The 15337-nt window shown below is 45.3% G+C and overlaps 2 protein-coding genes across 2 annotated transcripts in view; both read right to left on the bottom strand.

Annotated features, from left to right (window-relative positions):
- Window positions 1-7243, bottom strand: part of SEC31B (SEC31 homolog B, COPII coat complex component) — a 31397-nt gene extending 24154 nt beyond the window's left edge. The window contains exons 1-3 of the mRNA XM_070432506.1: window positions 7187-7243; window positions 4715-4801; window positions 4253-4376 (exon numbers count right to left, since the gene is read on the bottom strand). Coding sequence (XP_070288607.1) covers window positions 4253-4376; window positions 4715-4793 — 203 coding nt within the window. The 5' untranslated portion in view covers window positions 4794-4801; window positions 7187-7243. The remainder of the gene's footprint in view (window positions 1-4252; window positions 4377-4714; window positions 4802-7186) is intronic.
- Window positions 7244-10078: 2835 nt separating this feature from the next.
- Window positions 10079-15314, bottom strand: NDUFB8 (NADH:ubiquinone oxidoreductase subunit B8). Its single transcript, XM_070432504.1, has 5 exons — window positions 15193-15314; window positions 14806-14932; window positions 13173-13272; window positions 12615-12770; window positions 10079-10288 (listed from the first exon to the last, which is right to left on the bottom strand). Exons 1-5 carry the CDS (start codon window positions 15275-15277, stop codon window positions 10196-10198), a joined length of 561 nt encoding a protein of 186 aa, XP_070288605.1. The 5' UTR covers window positions 15278-15314; the 3' UTR covers window positions 10079-10195.
- Window positions 15315-15337: the final 23 nt, after the last annotated feature.

The following is a 15337-nucleotide window of genomic DNA, read 5'->3' as shown; positions in this document are numbered from 1 at the left end:
GGCAACAATAGAGACATTAGGACGTGACAGAATGATAGGTGGCACCTAAACACAAGTTCTTTGATTCTTACTCAGACCTTGTGAAGCAGAATTTTCAGAGACAGGACTTTAGAACCTACATTTTCAGCAAGACAATCCAGGTAATTCTAACCAGCAGCCAGGTTGAGGTTGAGAATGACTGTACTAGATGCATCAGACTGCACACCAGCCTAGAACAATCAGGGAAGACATTGAACTTCACAAAGATAGAACCAGCCCTAACAACCAGCTCATTGCTATGCTTCTAGTGAAAAGCAAAACAGAGGACTGAAGAGAATAAACTCAAGTGTATGAGAGCAGAACGTCACACCAGTTAAGCTCCTCTGAGGCCAAGCTTTAGTGATTAGGAATATGTGCTGGATAAATTCTTGCTATGATTTATGTACTTTTTTTTGTTTTGGAGTTTGCTTTTATTTGCTTAAAGTTCCTTTTGAAAAATCTCAGCCTTGTGCAAGTGAACTAAAGTGAAAATGAGCTTATCCACATCCAGTCCAAAATAGTTGAGGAACTCCAAGTTTCCTTAAAAAGTCACACTGAGTGTTGAAGGCAGTGCTCCAAGCTAGAGAATGAAGACAGTGGAGTGGAACAATGGCTGTCTGAGAAAAGAACTACTTTTCTGAATGCATTGTATGTGCCAGCCCATTATGTGTCTACTATACATCCTAGATTTACAGCAGAGAAAACAGGGCCAGAGAAGTTAAATAACATGTCCAAGAGGACAGTAGATGGCAAAACTGGGATTTGAACCCAGGTATGTCCAACAGCAAAGCACATGCTCTCTCTATTCTGTGATCTTGCCATCTTTTAGAGAGAAGGCAAGTCTTAGAAACTGGAAAACTAAGAGAAGTATACAAAGTGATCTTTTTTCTGTTTGGTGTTGTCCCTTACACAGGCACCCAAAGAGAGATCAAAATGCCCCCAAAGAAGATAGAACCAGGGTGGAAGTACTGGAAGATAGATCACCTGCTTTCTCCATGTGAAGAGGCTGGGTCATACAGAGATTACGGAGGCCTCTCAAGAGATCTAGAACCTCAGAGTAGATAGAGGTGGAAAGCAGATCACACATTGGCCTCTGACATTATTCAGCCACAGCAGCTATATTCTCAGTTCAAAATCAATACATAAACAACGTATTATTTTCCGAGAAACCTTTCCTCTTGAGTGAGATTCATCACCAGTCAAACATCGCTTGCTTCAGTGCACATGCTAATCCATATTGATTCTGATTGCATCCAGTGACATTTATCAGTCTATTTATAGCTTGAGATTGTCCCTTATCTACATCTATACCAGTATTTCAGAACACTTCTCTTCAGTCAGATATTTCTAAATGGATATTTCTCTGGTGCATCATGGATTGAGGAGAAGGGGATTTTCAGGATTCAAATGTGGTTGAGGCATGGGCCTGGTGAACAGGGCAGGCAAAGGAAAGGAGAAGATTTTTAAAAGTATATGTTTAGTTAATAATGAAGAGACATAAGGAGGAGTTTTTAAAAAGGTGGGAGAGCCCTAACCGGTTTGGCTCAATGGATAGAGTGTCGGCCTGCGGACTCAAGGGTCCCAGGTTCAATTCCTGTCAAGGGCATGTACCTTGGTTGCGGGAACATCCCCAGTAGGGAGTGTGCAGGAGGCAGCTGATGTTTCTCTCTCATCAATGTTTCTAACTCTCTATCCCTGCTGCACTAAACCATGCAGAAGATGACACAAAAGAAAAGAAAGAGGAAAGCATAAAGCAAAGGATGGGTAGCCCTCTATCTACCCTGATCATCTTGGTCAATAGTTTGTGATGCTGACTTTTGAGTAAGTGACTTAACCCTGGCTGGAACAGAAAGAAGTGGGTGTCTTATGCTTACGCTGTCTAAGATGACTTCTTCGAAAGGACCTAACAGGACGGTGTCAAAGGCAATCCCTTAGGTCTGTGGGAATGAGAACCAATCTTTGGAAACAATTATGGTGCAATTAACTGTACTATTTATGTTGGTTGTAGCCCACAAATCCCTGCAGGGTGGAGCAGGACATGAGGTAAAGTTCATGATGCCCACGTTCAGTACCAACATTTCAAAAAGGGTCCCTTCAACCTAGTTGGCTGCAAAACATTTTCACTTTAGTTCACTTGCACAAGACCATCACCCTTGAAAAGCTCTTAGACTAAGTGAAGACTAATATAACTAACTGAAGTGATAGAGAGAATGCTCAGTTTGATAACCCAGGAATTTCTTACTTCACTCATTCATTCAATAAGTATTTATTAAGCACCTCATGCCAAGCATTGTTCTAGGTGCTAGAGATACAGCAGTGAATAACACTGGCAAAAATCTCTGCCCACATGGGCCTTAGGATTCAATTTCGAGGTTTCCTAAGCAGTTATATTGCCCCTTTTTTGGGAACTCTAAGATTAAGGAACCACGACTGTGCTGAAGCTGCTGCCTGGCCTGTCAAGAATAAGACCCCTTGCCCACTGCCCCTTTTCTTACCTCCAGGAATCGAAACATTATTGAATTAGCTCACCCCTGTCAGGGGCCCTTTCTGAAATGCTTGCTTAGAGGCTAAGAATATCTCATCATGATTGGTAAACCCTCCAGTGCCTGCTCTTCTAAAGGTACCAATACAAAGATATATGAAAAACTGCAAAATACAGATACTGTCATAAAATGATACAGGGGTTCAAGAAAAAGGACACAATAACTAATCGTCATTATTAGATTAAACCATGAAAATAAAGAAGAGGGTACCTCTTTCTAAACATCTTAACTAGCCCTAGCTGGTTTGGCTCACTGGATAGAGCGTCGGCCTGGGGACTGAAGGGTCCCAGGTTCGATTCCAGTCAAGGGCATGTACCGTGGTTGTAGGCACATCCCCAGTAGGGGGTGTGCAGGAGGCAGCTTCTCTCTCATCGATGCTTCTCTCTCATCGATGTTTCTAACTCTCTATCCTTCTCCCTTCCTCTCTGTAAAAAAATCAATAAAATATATTTAAAAAAAAAAATAAAATAAATAAATAAACATCTTAACTAATCTCTCGGATGGACCCAAAAATTCACAAGAGGATGGAACACTGTATTCTAAACTGGGATGGATGGGCAAGGTAATTCTCTGGGCTGTAAGAAAAAGATTCATATTTTTAATCTAAGAAATGATATAAATTACACTTTTTAAAATTACACTTTAGTAATAGTACAATAATAAATGTACATTATTTACATGGAATATATAATTTTATTTTTTTAATATATTTTATTGATTTTTTACAGAGAGGAAGGGAGAGAGATAGAGAGTTAGAAACATAGATGAGAGAGAAACATTGATCAGCTGCCTCCTGCACCCTCCCCACTGGGGATGTGCCCGCAACCAAGGTACATGCCCTTGACTGGAATCGAACCTGGGACCCTTCAGTCTGCAGGCTGACGCTCTATCGACTGAGCCAAACTGGTTAGGGCTGAATATATAATTTTATATTGAATGACTTGAATACAGTAATTCACATTTTTCCAATGGTACAAAAATGTGGAGACCATTGCTTCATACTGTAAGCCTCATCTTTACAAACCTATAAAAGAGCAATTGAATAATGGAAAGAAGGTAGGCTTTGGAATGAAACAGGTGGAGACTTAAATCCTAGCTTCTCAGAGTTTTGGTTCCCTCCTATGTGAAATGGGAATAATGTTATTTATTGCGTAGGCTCATTTCGAGGGATGAGTAAGACATACAGAGCCCCCAGCATAGTGCCTGGAATGTATACATGTGCTCACCAAACGCTAGTAAGTGAATGCCCGTCCTGTAAGCCTGCCAGAGCCATGAGTCCCAATCGGTCCCTGACAGCAGTGAGGACAGGATCATTCGTTCTCCTCCCTTTGGCAGAAGAGGGGGATATTGTGTAAGGTATTTACCTTCACAAGAGACAAGGGAGGAAGAAGTCAACATCTTTGGATTCAGAGAGAGATCAGGTACTCATAGGTCCAGGCCTGTGGGAGGCATCTCTATCACATGATTCTGCCTAACACTCCTGCTGCTACTGCTGACCAGAAAGGAGTGGGTGCTTTTTAAATAGTTTTGCAAAATAAACCCAGAGCTAACTTCTCTCCAACTTAGTGAGGATCCTTCTCCCCTCATGGTCTCCTCATGAGCCCTGAGGAGCACACACTACTCCCAGGATTCCCCATCAGGGTCTACACCAGGGTCTGCCCTGCATCCCATCAGCACTTCAGACATAGTACCTGCTTGAGGCAGAAAGGACTCCCTTGCGTTTCAAGTCCAAAGAAAGGTCCCTGAAATCAACCTCAAAGATTTCCAATGTGCCATTTGTGCTAAAGGAGGCATCTAGCTGCTGGGCAGATGTTCCTAGGCACAAGAAAAGTTAGGAAGAGGCAGCGTATGAGCAACAAAATATGTATGGATTTGGGGTATATTTATATAGGGAGTGGAGAGGAGGAGAAACAAGAAAAGACTGAGTATACCCTTTTTCAAATGGTAACTGCAACAAAACATGAGGTGCCTAGCCTTGAGCCATAGTCCAAGGCTACCCCCAGGTACCCAAAACAGCTAATATCCCCTTGCTTTGCTGTGAGCCAACCCCATGACTCTAAAGCTTTCTCTGATGTTCAATAAAGAATTCTGCATATTAAGCTTCCCTGGACCTGTGTACCTCCCCTGGCTCCTAGTCCACAGTATCACCATACCTGTGGCCAGATACACAGGGTACTGGCTGGCTGGGCTCCACGCTTGGACAGCTGGCCTCTCAATTTCCTTCAACTTCATGGTCTGACCTGTAGGTGGCAGAAATCTGACATGGCCCTCAGCTCACTGAAAATAGAAACCAGCAAGCTTACGGGCCTGATCCAGGGAGCACCTGTGGACACAAGATCTTGTTTCACTCTCAACATCACGGGATGGGGCATCTCAGGGCAACACAGAGTGACAAACACATGACCATTTGCATGTCTGTAAGGACAGTTCAATTAACTGATTACTAAAATCTAATGCTTTAAATCCAAAAAGCATGGTTGTCACAGGCCCCATGGTGATGATAACCATCAAACCAGATAATCTCTCAGTGACTTTATCATTTCCCTTGGTTTTAAATATCATCCATATGTTGATGACTCCAAAATTTATATGACCAATACAAATCTCTCCTTTGAGCTCCAAGTTTTTACATACAACAGCTAATCAAATATTTCCACTTGGATATAGCAGACCAAGTTAGTCTGTCTAAAATGGAATTCTCTATTACACATCTTCTCCCCCCAAAATCTGTTCTCTAGTCTTCTTTAGCTCAGTAAATGGTACTACTAGCCACTAAATTGCTCAATACAAAAACCTGAAAATCACCTGATTCCCTCCTCCCTTATTTCCTTCTAATCCATTGAGTCTTCCAGACTTTACCTTCAAAGTATATCTTAATCTGTTTACTTTTCTTCATCTCTACCACCACCACTCTATTTGAAGATATCATCTCTCACCTGTATTACGTCAATAATCTTTCAATTGGTCATCTCTCTGTTACCCATACCATCACCCAATTTATTCTCTACACAGCATCAGGAATTAATTTTTAAAATAAAAATGGGATTTTGGCATTCCATACTTAAAATCTTTCAACGGCTTCTACCACATTCAGAATAAAATTCAAACCCCTTAATATGGCCCTACTCAAAAGCTCCAGCCTACTTCAACATCATCTCTTGCTACTTTCCCCCTTACTCATTGTGTTCCAGCTGCATTAGCGTTTGTGCATTTCCTAGCTTTTTCCCACCTTAGAGCCTTTTTGAATCTGTTCCTTACTTTGAATGCTCTTCCTTTCAATCTTTGCATGACTGGCTCTTTATTCCATCTTTCTGGGCTCAGCTTCTCATCTCCTGAGAGAGGTAAGCCACCCAATCAAAAACAGCCTCAATATTTTTCTTTGCAGCAATTTATAATCATATATTTATCTACATTTACAGTGGTCTCATCCAGTAAGTAAACATCATGAGAGCTAAGCTAGCATTGTGTCTGCTTTGTTCATCATGTAGTGCCAGAGCAACATGACACATAGTAAGTGCTTCATAATATTTGCTGAGTGAATGCAGACATCCATTCTAACACACATTCAAGGTACTATCCCAATGAGCTCACAAGGAGGCAGAAAAGGTCTTTTTTTAAAAAGGAAAAAAAGTGACACTGAACTTGTGGGAAGAAACTTGGGACCTACTGCAACCTGCTTTAGCAAGTCACACTCAGATTACTCTCAACTTACCAAACCAGGGAGTAGTCTTACTTAATTTCTAATGTACTTTCCAGCTGGAAGAAAGATTAGCCATTTCCAGGCCTCTGAACACCTGAGGCGACACCAGGAATCTTCGGATCGGCTGGCTACACATCACACATAGTTACCAGTGCCACCTGCTGGTCAAAGCCTTTTTCATGTTTCTGGGAAAGATCCCGTAACTAAAGTAGGAGTTGCTATTAGCCCTGTGCACATGATATGTATAACTAACTTAACGCTCACTATGGGTTTTTTTTTTTTTTCGATAAATACTATTATCACCCTCAGTTTACAAAGAAGAAACAGGGTAGGTCAAGATGTGAACCCCTATCAGCCTCCATAGCCCAGTGCTTTTAACCTTTCTACTGGTCTAAACTACACGAAACCCCATAAAGTGTTTAAATCCTGACAGCCTAGAAATTGGGGAAATGGGCTTTTAATCTACTTTGTTCAGAGACATCTGTTCACAAATAGGGCCCTCGATGGGGTCAGAATGGCCGGGGACGGGGCGTTGCAGTTAGGAGAGCTGTGACCCTTCAAGCAAGAGCTGAGCGGACGTGCGGGGACGGAGGGCGCCAGCTACCCCGGCAGAGCCGTCCCCACGGAGGGCGGCCAGCACCGCTGCTCCCCGCCTCCCCGGCGCGGCGCGTGGGGGTCCAGCGGGACGCAGACTCGAGCGGCCCGGGCCGGGGAGGTGCGGGGGCCGCGCTGAAGAGGGACCGGCGGCAGGTGGCGTGGAGTCGGGTCCAGTGCGAGGGTTGGAGCCGGCGGGCCCCGAGGCGCACCGGCCAGAGGCGGGCGGGCCGGGGTCTCCGCGGAGGTCACGCTCCCCCCGCGGCCAGCAGCCGCCGAGTCTCGGGCTCTGTCTCTGCTCTCAGGGCCCCAGACCGGCGAGGAAACCAACCTGCAGGGGAGCCCAGGTCAGGGGTCAGCGGCGAGCCGGGCGGGTCTTCTGAAGGGCTTCGGGGCTCCGCGGGCTGCGGACGGCGGCTGTGAAGGGCCAATAGGCCTGGCCGCGGGGCACGCAGCCCATGCGCGCCACGAAGCGGGGAGCTGAGAACCGGGCCGGCCGACCCAGACCCACCGAGAGGATGTAATAGGACAGCTGTTAATGGGCCTCCCTCACCTGTCCTCATTGCCCAGTTCTGCCACAGGGGGTCAGATCCGACCACCAGGAAATTCTGATATTCACTTTGAGCTAGGCCTGGAGCCAGCCTCTAAAAAGGGAAAACACTTAATTCATTACCTACTTAAGTCGAGAAGACGGCCTCAGTAGAACCTAGTTGAAAAGGCAAAAAGCAATCGAGGCCATAATCAGCTGTGACACACGCAGCCCAGCAACTGGTGCCCAAAACTATTGGTTGATCAAGGCTGTAGGTGTGCAGAGAGCAAGGTACTGCAAACCAGGGGCGTCCTTTCCGGGAAGCTTTCCGGGACATGAAACAGGCGTATACCGTGGAGTTGCCCCATAGGTAATGTCTCAGCAAGGATGAAAGAAGCTAGAAGTCGGGGGAGTAGGCTGGTTACAGACTGAGAAATACCAATTCAACTTACATAACAGGGAGTTATTGAAAATTATGAGGGATGCAATAAGATATAGATTGTATTTTGAGACTAGCAATATGGATCCACTCAGGGAGGTAGAAGAGAGGGCTGGAGGCATGGACTCAAATTAAGAGACTAATAGGACCTAGGTATCAGGTGATGAAAGCCTGGATTAATACGGTGGCAATGTTTGTAAAGCAAAATTGGACAGGCTTTTGTGCCTGATAAAGGAGTTGGAGATGAAAAGATATTTCTTATGCTCATTGCGGGAATTATGGCATTTCCAAATAAAAATGTCCTGTAGGCAGCTGAAAATCTTAGATCTAAAACTGATTAAAAACTTCCATTTAAGCCAGTGGTTCTCAATCTTCTGGCCCTTTACAGTTCCTCATGTTGTAACCCAACCATAACATTATTTTCGTTGCTACTTCATAACTGTAATGTTGCTATTGTTATGAATCGTAATGTAAATATCTGATATGCAGGATGGTCTTAGGCGACCCCTGTGAAAGGGTAGTTCGACTGCCAAAGGGGTCGTGACCCACAGGTTGAGAACCGCTGATTTAAGCCCTAACTGGTTTGGCTCAGTGGATAGAGTCAGCCTGTAGACTGAGGGGTCCCGGGTTCGATTCTGGTCAAGGGCATGTACCTTGGTTTTGGGCACATCCCCAGTAGGGAGTGTACAGGAGGCAGCTGATCGATGTTTCTCTCTCATAGATGTTTCTAACTCTCTATCCCTCTCCCTTCCTCTCTGTAAAAAATCAATAAAATATATTTTTTAAAAAAGACAAAAGCTTTAAAAAATCAAAAAACTTCCATTTAATGCATAAATCCCACTGTATTCCTGCTTGGTAGCCTCCAAAGATGGTGACCGGGTTATCTTATGACAGCTCCCAAGTCATTGTGACACAATCCTAGATTTCCTTTCATGTGGACTTGGAAGTTTCCAATTCAGGACAGAAGACAATTTAGGGCATTGTCTGTGCCTGCCCATTCCTTGTACTATTTCTTGAGTTTAGCACCACAACAGTGGATGAGACCTGAGGAAAGTAAACAGGATTGATAACTGAACCACAGGCAATACCTCAAATGGGGGAATGAGGCAGAAATGTTACTGATTAAGTTCTCCGAAAGAAATCTGAACCAAAGGCATAAGATCAGTGTCAAGCAGGATTTTTTTTTTTAAGTGTACTCTTCCCTAATTCTTTTCACTTTGTTTAACTGAGTCTCCTCTTCTAGGTAACTACTTAAAAAAAATTATTTTGTCTTGTTTTAACTTTATATCCCCAGGGCCTATCAGTGTCTGTTATATATGAGGCACACAGATGTTAAATGATGAGCAATGCTCTAAAGCAGCGGTTGCCAACCGGTGGTCCGTGAGGTCCAAAAGGTTGGTGACCGCTGCTCTAAAAGACAGAGAATGAAGACAGAAAAAGACAGTGGAGATTTTCAAAGAAAGGCATTTCATGAGAAGTCCTTCCTGATCTCATAAACGTCTTTCATTGCCTGGACAACCATTAAAGGACCCCTTTTTTAACTTGAATAGACTTGCTTCTATAGGTCTGTTGAATGTATGCTTTTCAATGGGTCAGATTTTCCGCAATATTATTGTAATTTAAGAAAATATCTCCAAAGGAAGAAAAGAACATAATTTGGTTCACTTAAAAACAGATACATTGAGATAGACTCTCAAAAACATGGTTTTCCTCTTTCTCAGGCTATATAGGCGCTTGGATGAATTATTAAGGCAACAAAAGCCATAGATTCAGTAGTAACTCACTGAACTGTCCTCTAATTCATAAATATAGGTAATGCTAGCTTATAAGCTAGGATTCAGAAGTTGCTTTGGAATGAGACATACATATTTATATAACAGAAGTAAAATTAAGAGGCAGTCACAGCCCTAGGCCAGTCCAAAAACACTACCTATTTGTCCTATAATATACTTACAACATGTTAGAATGCCATTTTTTTGTTAGCTAACCATTATTATGAAAAAGGTCTTTTAATGGGTCATAATTCTTGTTCCACTTGGGAAGTTAGGAATGTCCTTCTTCCTCAACCCTGTAAAGAAGAAGCTACCCTTAGCACCCGCTGTACAAATGAAACCCTCACTACTTTCACAGTCCCAGCGACGACAAATTAACATCTTCTTGTGCTTAACTCCCCCTACCCTCCCATCCTTCCAATCTCTGGGGGGAGGGGAGGGGTGACAGCAGACAGAAGAAAGAGAGGTTCCTCAGGCAGTGGCTAATCCTGAGGAAATGAGGCACAGATACCACAGCACTGTTTAATCAGGGATTTCATTAAGGTTCAATCTCTAGGAATGAGGAAGTCAGTTAGTGGGCCCGAAGCCCATGAAGCCTCCTCAGATTTCGTAGTGAACCACAGGCTCAGGCTCTTTGGTGGGATCGCCGCCTCGTTCCAGGTACAGGTTATTATAAGGATACTGCTTTGGCCCCTAAGGAAAAAACACAGGTCAGCAAGAACATACATCAGCCGGTACCTGGCTACATCCCACTCTGAGTTTAATAGTCACACGCAGTAAATGGGTATGTGGTAGCCTCTGGTCAGACCCAGCTGGGCTAGAATGGCAGGAAAAGCACTCCTCTCCCTGCTCAGCCCAAGGCAGAAAGAAAGCCTAGACTGTAAGAGACATGGTGCCTACACTGTGTGTGTGTGTGTGTGTGTGTGTGTGTGAGAGAGAGAGAGAGAGAGAGAGAGAGAATGAGAATGAGGGAGAGCACCAGGGAACACTTTCTAAATGAGACGATGCATCCATCCATCCCACTCTCTCGGGGTCGAGACAGACTCAATCTCCTTTAAGTCACTCAGCCTCTAATGGTTCCACCACTAAAGTGGCCGAGCAAATGAGGCGTGCAGGAGCAGCAGTGAGGGAAAGCACAGAGGAGACACGGCTGGGACGTGCTTTAGGGGCTGCTGGCTTTACCAACAAACAGCTGTCAGAGAACACAGCTCAAGGGGAGGAGAAAAGGGTGATGTGCTTACAGAACTGAAAAATGGAAGAGCCACACTGTGTTTCTTGCTCTCCTGAAGTGAAGTTAGTGCTCACACCAGCCCTGCGTGCACTCTCCAGCCTGGGGCCCCTGGGGCTTGGTAGGAAGGCTCGTGTCAGTGCACACAGACATACCAGCTACCATCAGGACATTGATTATCTCTGCAAAGGTAGCACTGAGCAGCCAACTGCAAACACAGCAGCTTCCCTGCTTTCCGTTCCTTTCCTTACAGTCTAGCCTGCAGATCAGCAGTGGCCAACCAGTGGTCCTCGGACCACTGGTGGTCTGTGAGGTCAGAAAGGTTGGTGACCGCTGCTGCAGACTACTCCCAGATAATCTTCCTAAAAACCTAGCTTTCCTTATGTTATTCTTCTGTTCAAAAACTCAACATGGCTTCCGGTTGACTAGAGCAGCGGTTCTCAACCTGTGGGTTGCGACCCCTTTGGCGGTCGAACGACCCTTTCACAGGGGTCGCCTAAGACCATCCTGCATATCAGATATTTACATTACGATTCATAACAGTAGTAACATTACAGTTATGAAGTCGCAACGAAAATAATTTTATGGTCGGGTCACAACATGAGGAACTGTATTTAAAGGGCCAGAAGGTTGAGAACCACTGGCCTAGAGGCAGACCAAGTCATCACTGTATCCCCAAACCCTAGCATGGTCTGGACTGGTACACAACAGGGGCTTCATAAATATTTGTTGAATTAATGTGTTACTACACCATCAAGTCCAAATCCCTGAGCAATACAGTAAGCTGTCCAACGTAAACTGATCAGCTCACCTCACAATCATTTTTAACAGAGCAATTTCCACATCTGATTTCCCAGGACATCAGAATTACCTGGGGACTTGTTAAATACTGATTCTAGAATCCCACTGTGGAGCTACTGAATTCGGCTTTCCAGGAAGTGGAGCCCAGGAATCTGAATTTTTAGCAGCTCTCAAGGTAACCAATGCAGCCAGTTATCTAGGAATTATTTTATATGCCTGCTCCACTCCAGCTAACTCTTTCCTTGTCCTTCCGTTTTCTCTTGCCCCAAACGTTCTCTCCAACTTCTCCCTGCCACCCCAAGTGTATATATATTTTTTGCATCTAGTTTAACCCTTCTCCTCAACAGCACCTCATATCCATTAGCACAAACATTCACTACACACACATATATATACACACAAAATCTGCCAAATTCCTGTATTTGTTCAAATGTTGCTCATTTGAATTTTCTTTTTTTTTTTTTAGCCTACAGCACCCGGTATTCCCAGGCGGTCTCCCATCCAAGTACTAACCAGGCCCGACCCTGCTTTGAATTTTCTTATTATTCAAATTCAACTTCATTAAAGCTAGACAGTATTTTTTCTTTTACATTCTCCAAAATATAACTGTCTATGCTTATAGTAGACATTTAATTGCTTCCAATACCTCATAGGAGGTGCCCTTCACACCTTCAAAAAGGATAAGGCTTCAACTCCAGATTCCATGACTCTACCTTAGAGTGAATCACTTGAGGAAATATAATTGGTAAGTACAGTCCCCAAATGGCAACTCTAGAGACTAGCTGGCTTCCATATTCTCTTTCCTCACAGAGTCCTAAACTGTTTGTTCTCACCCAGACTGATCCAAGATGTAGGATGGAGCAGTACTCTGGTAGTTGTGCCACGCCCATGTGCAAGGCCCTCCATAGGCTGTCCCTACTCCAGAGACTTCATTCCCCAGGAAGCAGGGCTAAGTAAATGTGCACAAGAAAGCATTTTTCAGATACTCACCACTGGCTGGTAGGAGGGATAAGTCTCCCCGACCCAAAACATGAACAGCATGAAGGCCACGAAGCCGAAGAGGTGCTTACACATGACATCCCAAGAAACAGGTGTGGGGGACGTGTCCACACGGTTCCTGATATACATATCTAGGTCCCAGTGAAGCTAAGGCAGAAAGACAGGTAAAGGTCACATACCGCTCTTCCTACAAAAGCAGGCAGTCCAGAGTGGGCAGAGCCTGACACAGGGCTTGACAAAGGCACCCTACTGCCCTGAACAATATTCTGAGAGCCAAGTTTGAGATGCTGGTTTATGGTTAGTTTCCGTTGACCAGAGACAGCTCAATCATGGCAATTTACAGAGCTTGTTAATTTCCAGAAGTCACATTCCACATGCCACACATGGAACATCAGATCTCAGGTTCATGGATTTGGCTTCTTTGGGCAGTAAACCTTAGTGTTATTTGGACAGAGAAATGTTATTTGAGCTATAAAAAATAAAAATAAAAAATCCCAGGAATACATTAGGGAGAAGGAAGAAAGGTTAAACGGGATATAGTTCTCTCACCGGTTCGCCCCAGTTCAATCGCAGGTCTGAGTGGTCCCAGTCATACCATGGATCCCTCTCATGCTGTGAGCGGTCAGGGAGCTTTGGGTAGTCGCCATACCTGAGAGATAGCAAGAGTTCTGGAAAGGGCTCTGAGCAATGTCTCTCAGATAATTCAGAGTATCCTCATCTCAAAGATAAGAAACCAACTGACAGAAATAACTGTCTCACCTAAGGACAGAGGAACTGACTTTCAAATCAAGATCTCAATTTTTAGTCACTAGGCAAAGAACTAACCAAAGAAGCCCAAATTGTAATTAAAAGTTCGTCAGCCCCACCGGTACGGCTCAGTGGTTGAGTGTTGACCTATGAACCAGGAGATCACAGTTTGATCCTGTCAGGGCATATGCCTCGGTTTCGGTCTCTATCCCCAGTGTGGGCGTGCGGGAGGCAGCCGATCAGTGGTTCTCTCTCATCATTGATGTTTCTCTCTCTCTCTCCCCTTCCTTCCTCTCTGAAATCAATAAAAATATATATATTTTTTAAAAAGTTCACATGAAACTCTAAAATATTATAACACCATAAGCTTTTCTCACCTTCTTTCACCAAAAAGAAAAAAGTCCCATAATGTTATAATGCTAGGCCTGGAAGGCGTTATCAGTCACTCTGATTTCTTCACGAGCAGAAAATGAAACTGAAGTATGGGGTCTAAACCCGTGACTAATTGGAATAAAAACAAAAAGGGTAGAGATTAGAAAAGTATTATTTTCAAAGCATTTTCCTCAACCGAGTTGGCATACATCTCCATGTTCCAAACACCTCATGGGACTTCTTGCCAAGTTAGGTTTTCCTCCAACCAATCCAGGTTCAACTTATACAGACGGCTGTCAAGGCTGCTCTTGTCCACAACACAATCAAAGACACAGGAAATGATGACAACTAGGCATACACTACAAAAAGCGATTGGAAAACAAGACGAATAGGAGCTGCTGAAATCACACTGCAAGAGTGGTGCTAGGCTAGAAAATGAGGGTGCTGGCAATCACTTCAGATAATTAACCCGAGAGATGTGAGATGGGCGGTGGCTATGAGGACAGGAGAGGAGGAGGGAGTAGCATTAATTGGAGCAAGGGAATTGGCTATTTAATCTGCTCTGCAGTTGCTACGATTTCCACAGCCCCAACGGCAATGATGGGGGATTTTTTTTTTAAAAAAAGAGAGATAGACACACATATAAGAGTACTCCACCTACAAATAAGGTTCTCAAGACAGGAGTCCAGGTCCAGCCCGGTCACGTGCCTGCATGACAGCACCTGAGCCCAGCAGATGCTCAATCCAAATGAAACCCTGCGCTCTGGATGGAGCCAAGGAAGATTCCCGCTATTCACGGGTCCTCGGGGAGCTATTACAACCTCGCTTCCTCATTTGAGGAAATAACCCGAGCCAAGGAGAAAATTGAAGTCCTCCCGGCTGCAGCTGCTCACCCGCCCCACCCCCATCCCTCCTCCCTCCACCGAGAAAAGCACCCACACCACTGACTCGGAGGGGTCACGGGAAGGCTGGGGGGCGGGGAGAGGGTCAGAGGCGAGCCGCCTGACTCAGCCACCTTCTCCCATCGCTACCCAAGTGCGCGCAGACCCCCTCTCTCTCTCACCCCATGCCATCATCCGGGTACGGCTCGTAGTCTTCCACCCGCAGGTTATACTTCTTGGCGGCGGCGGCCCGCTCTTCTGGGGTCCTGGGATAGGGCCCCGGGAGCATGTCCTTGGTGATGTGGGAGGCTAGAGGGCAGGCGAGGGCAGGTCAGAGGGCATCCCGTTCCGCCTGCCTTCCCGACGATTTCAAGCGGCAGCGGAGGCCGGAGCCCGAGTCTTCCAGGGACCAGCGAGACCCTCCACCCGCTCTTCTGGATACGCGAGCTCCACCTCCGCCCCCAGCCCCGACACGGCCGCCGCGGTCTCCACGATACCCACCTCCCCCCCAACACACCAACCCTCAGGCATCCCCTTCCCACACGGAGGCCACGCCCTTTCTCGCGGACCTGTCCGTGCACCCAGCGGTACCACGGTCCGGCCTGCCCTTTGCAGCCATCGGACTCCCAGAACCCCCGCCCTGGCCGCCGCCATCTTGACCTTCTTGAGGTTTCACTCCGCACATGCGCAGAGGCCTGTCACGGCGGCTGAGCT

Source organism: Myotis yumanensis, unplaced genomic scaffold (genome assembly GCF_028538775.1).
Source record: "Myotis yumanensis isolate MYYU_CA2020_CCGP unplaced genomic scaffold, mMyoYum1.0.hap1 SCAF_13, whole genome shotgun sequence".
Lineage (NCBI taxonomy): Eukaryota > Metazoa > Chordata > Mammalia > Chiroptera > Vespertilionidae > Myotis > Myotis yumanensis.
Note: the sequence above shows the minus strand (reverse complement) of the source record. Positions and strands in the feature narration are given on the sequence as shown.

Excerpts from the sequence above, each read along its gene's own strand:
- NDUFB8 (XM_070432504.1), bottom strand. The coding sequence starts at position 15,277 with ATGGCGGCGGCCAGGGCGGGGGTTCTGGGAGTCCGATGGCTGCAAAGG. Across the intron at positions 14,933-15,192 it reads ACCGCTGGGTGCACGGACAG|CCTCCCACATCACCAAGGAC; the intron begins GTCCGCGAGAAA and ends CCTGCCCTCTAG. Across the intron at positions 12,771-13,172 it reads GATTGAACTGGGGCGAACCG|CTTCACTGGGACCTAGATAT; the intron begins GTGAGAGAACTA and ends TTTCTGCCTTAG.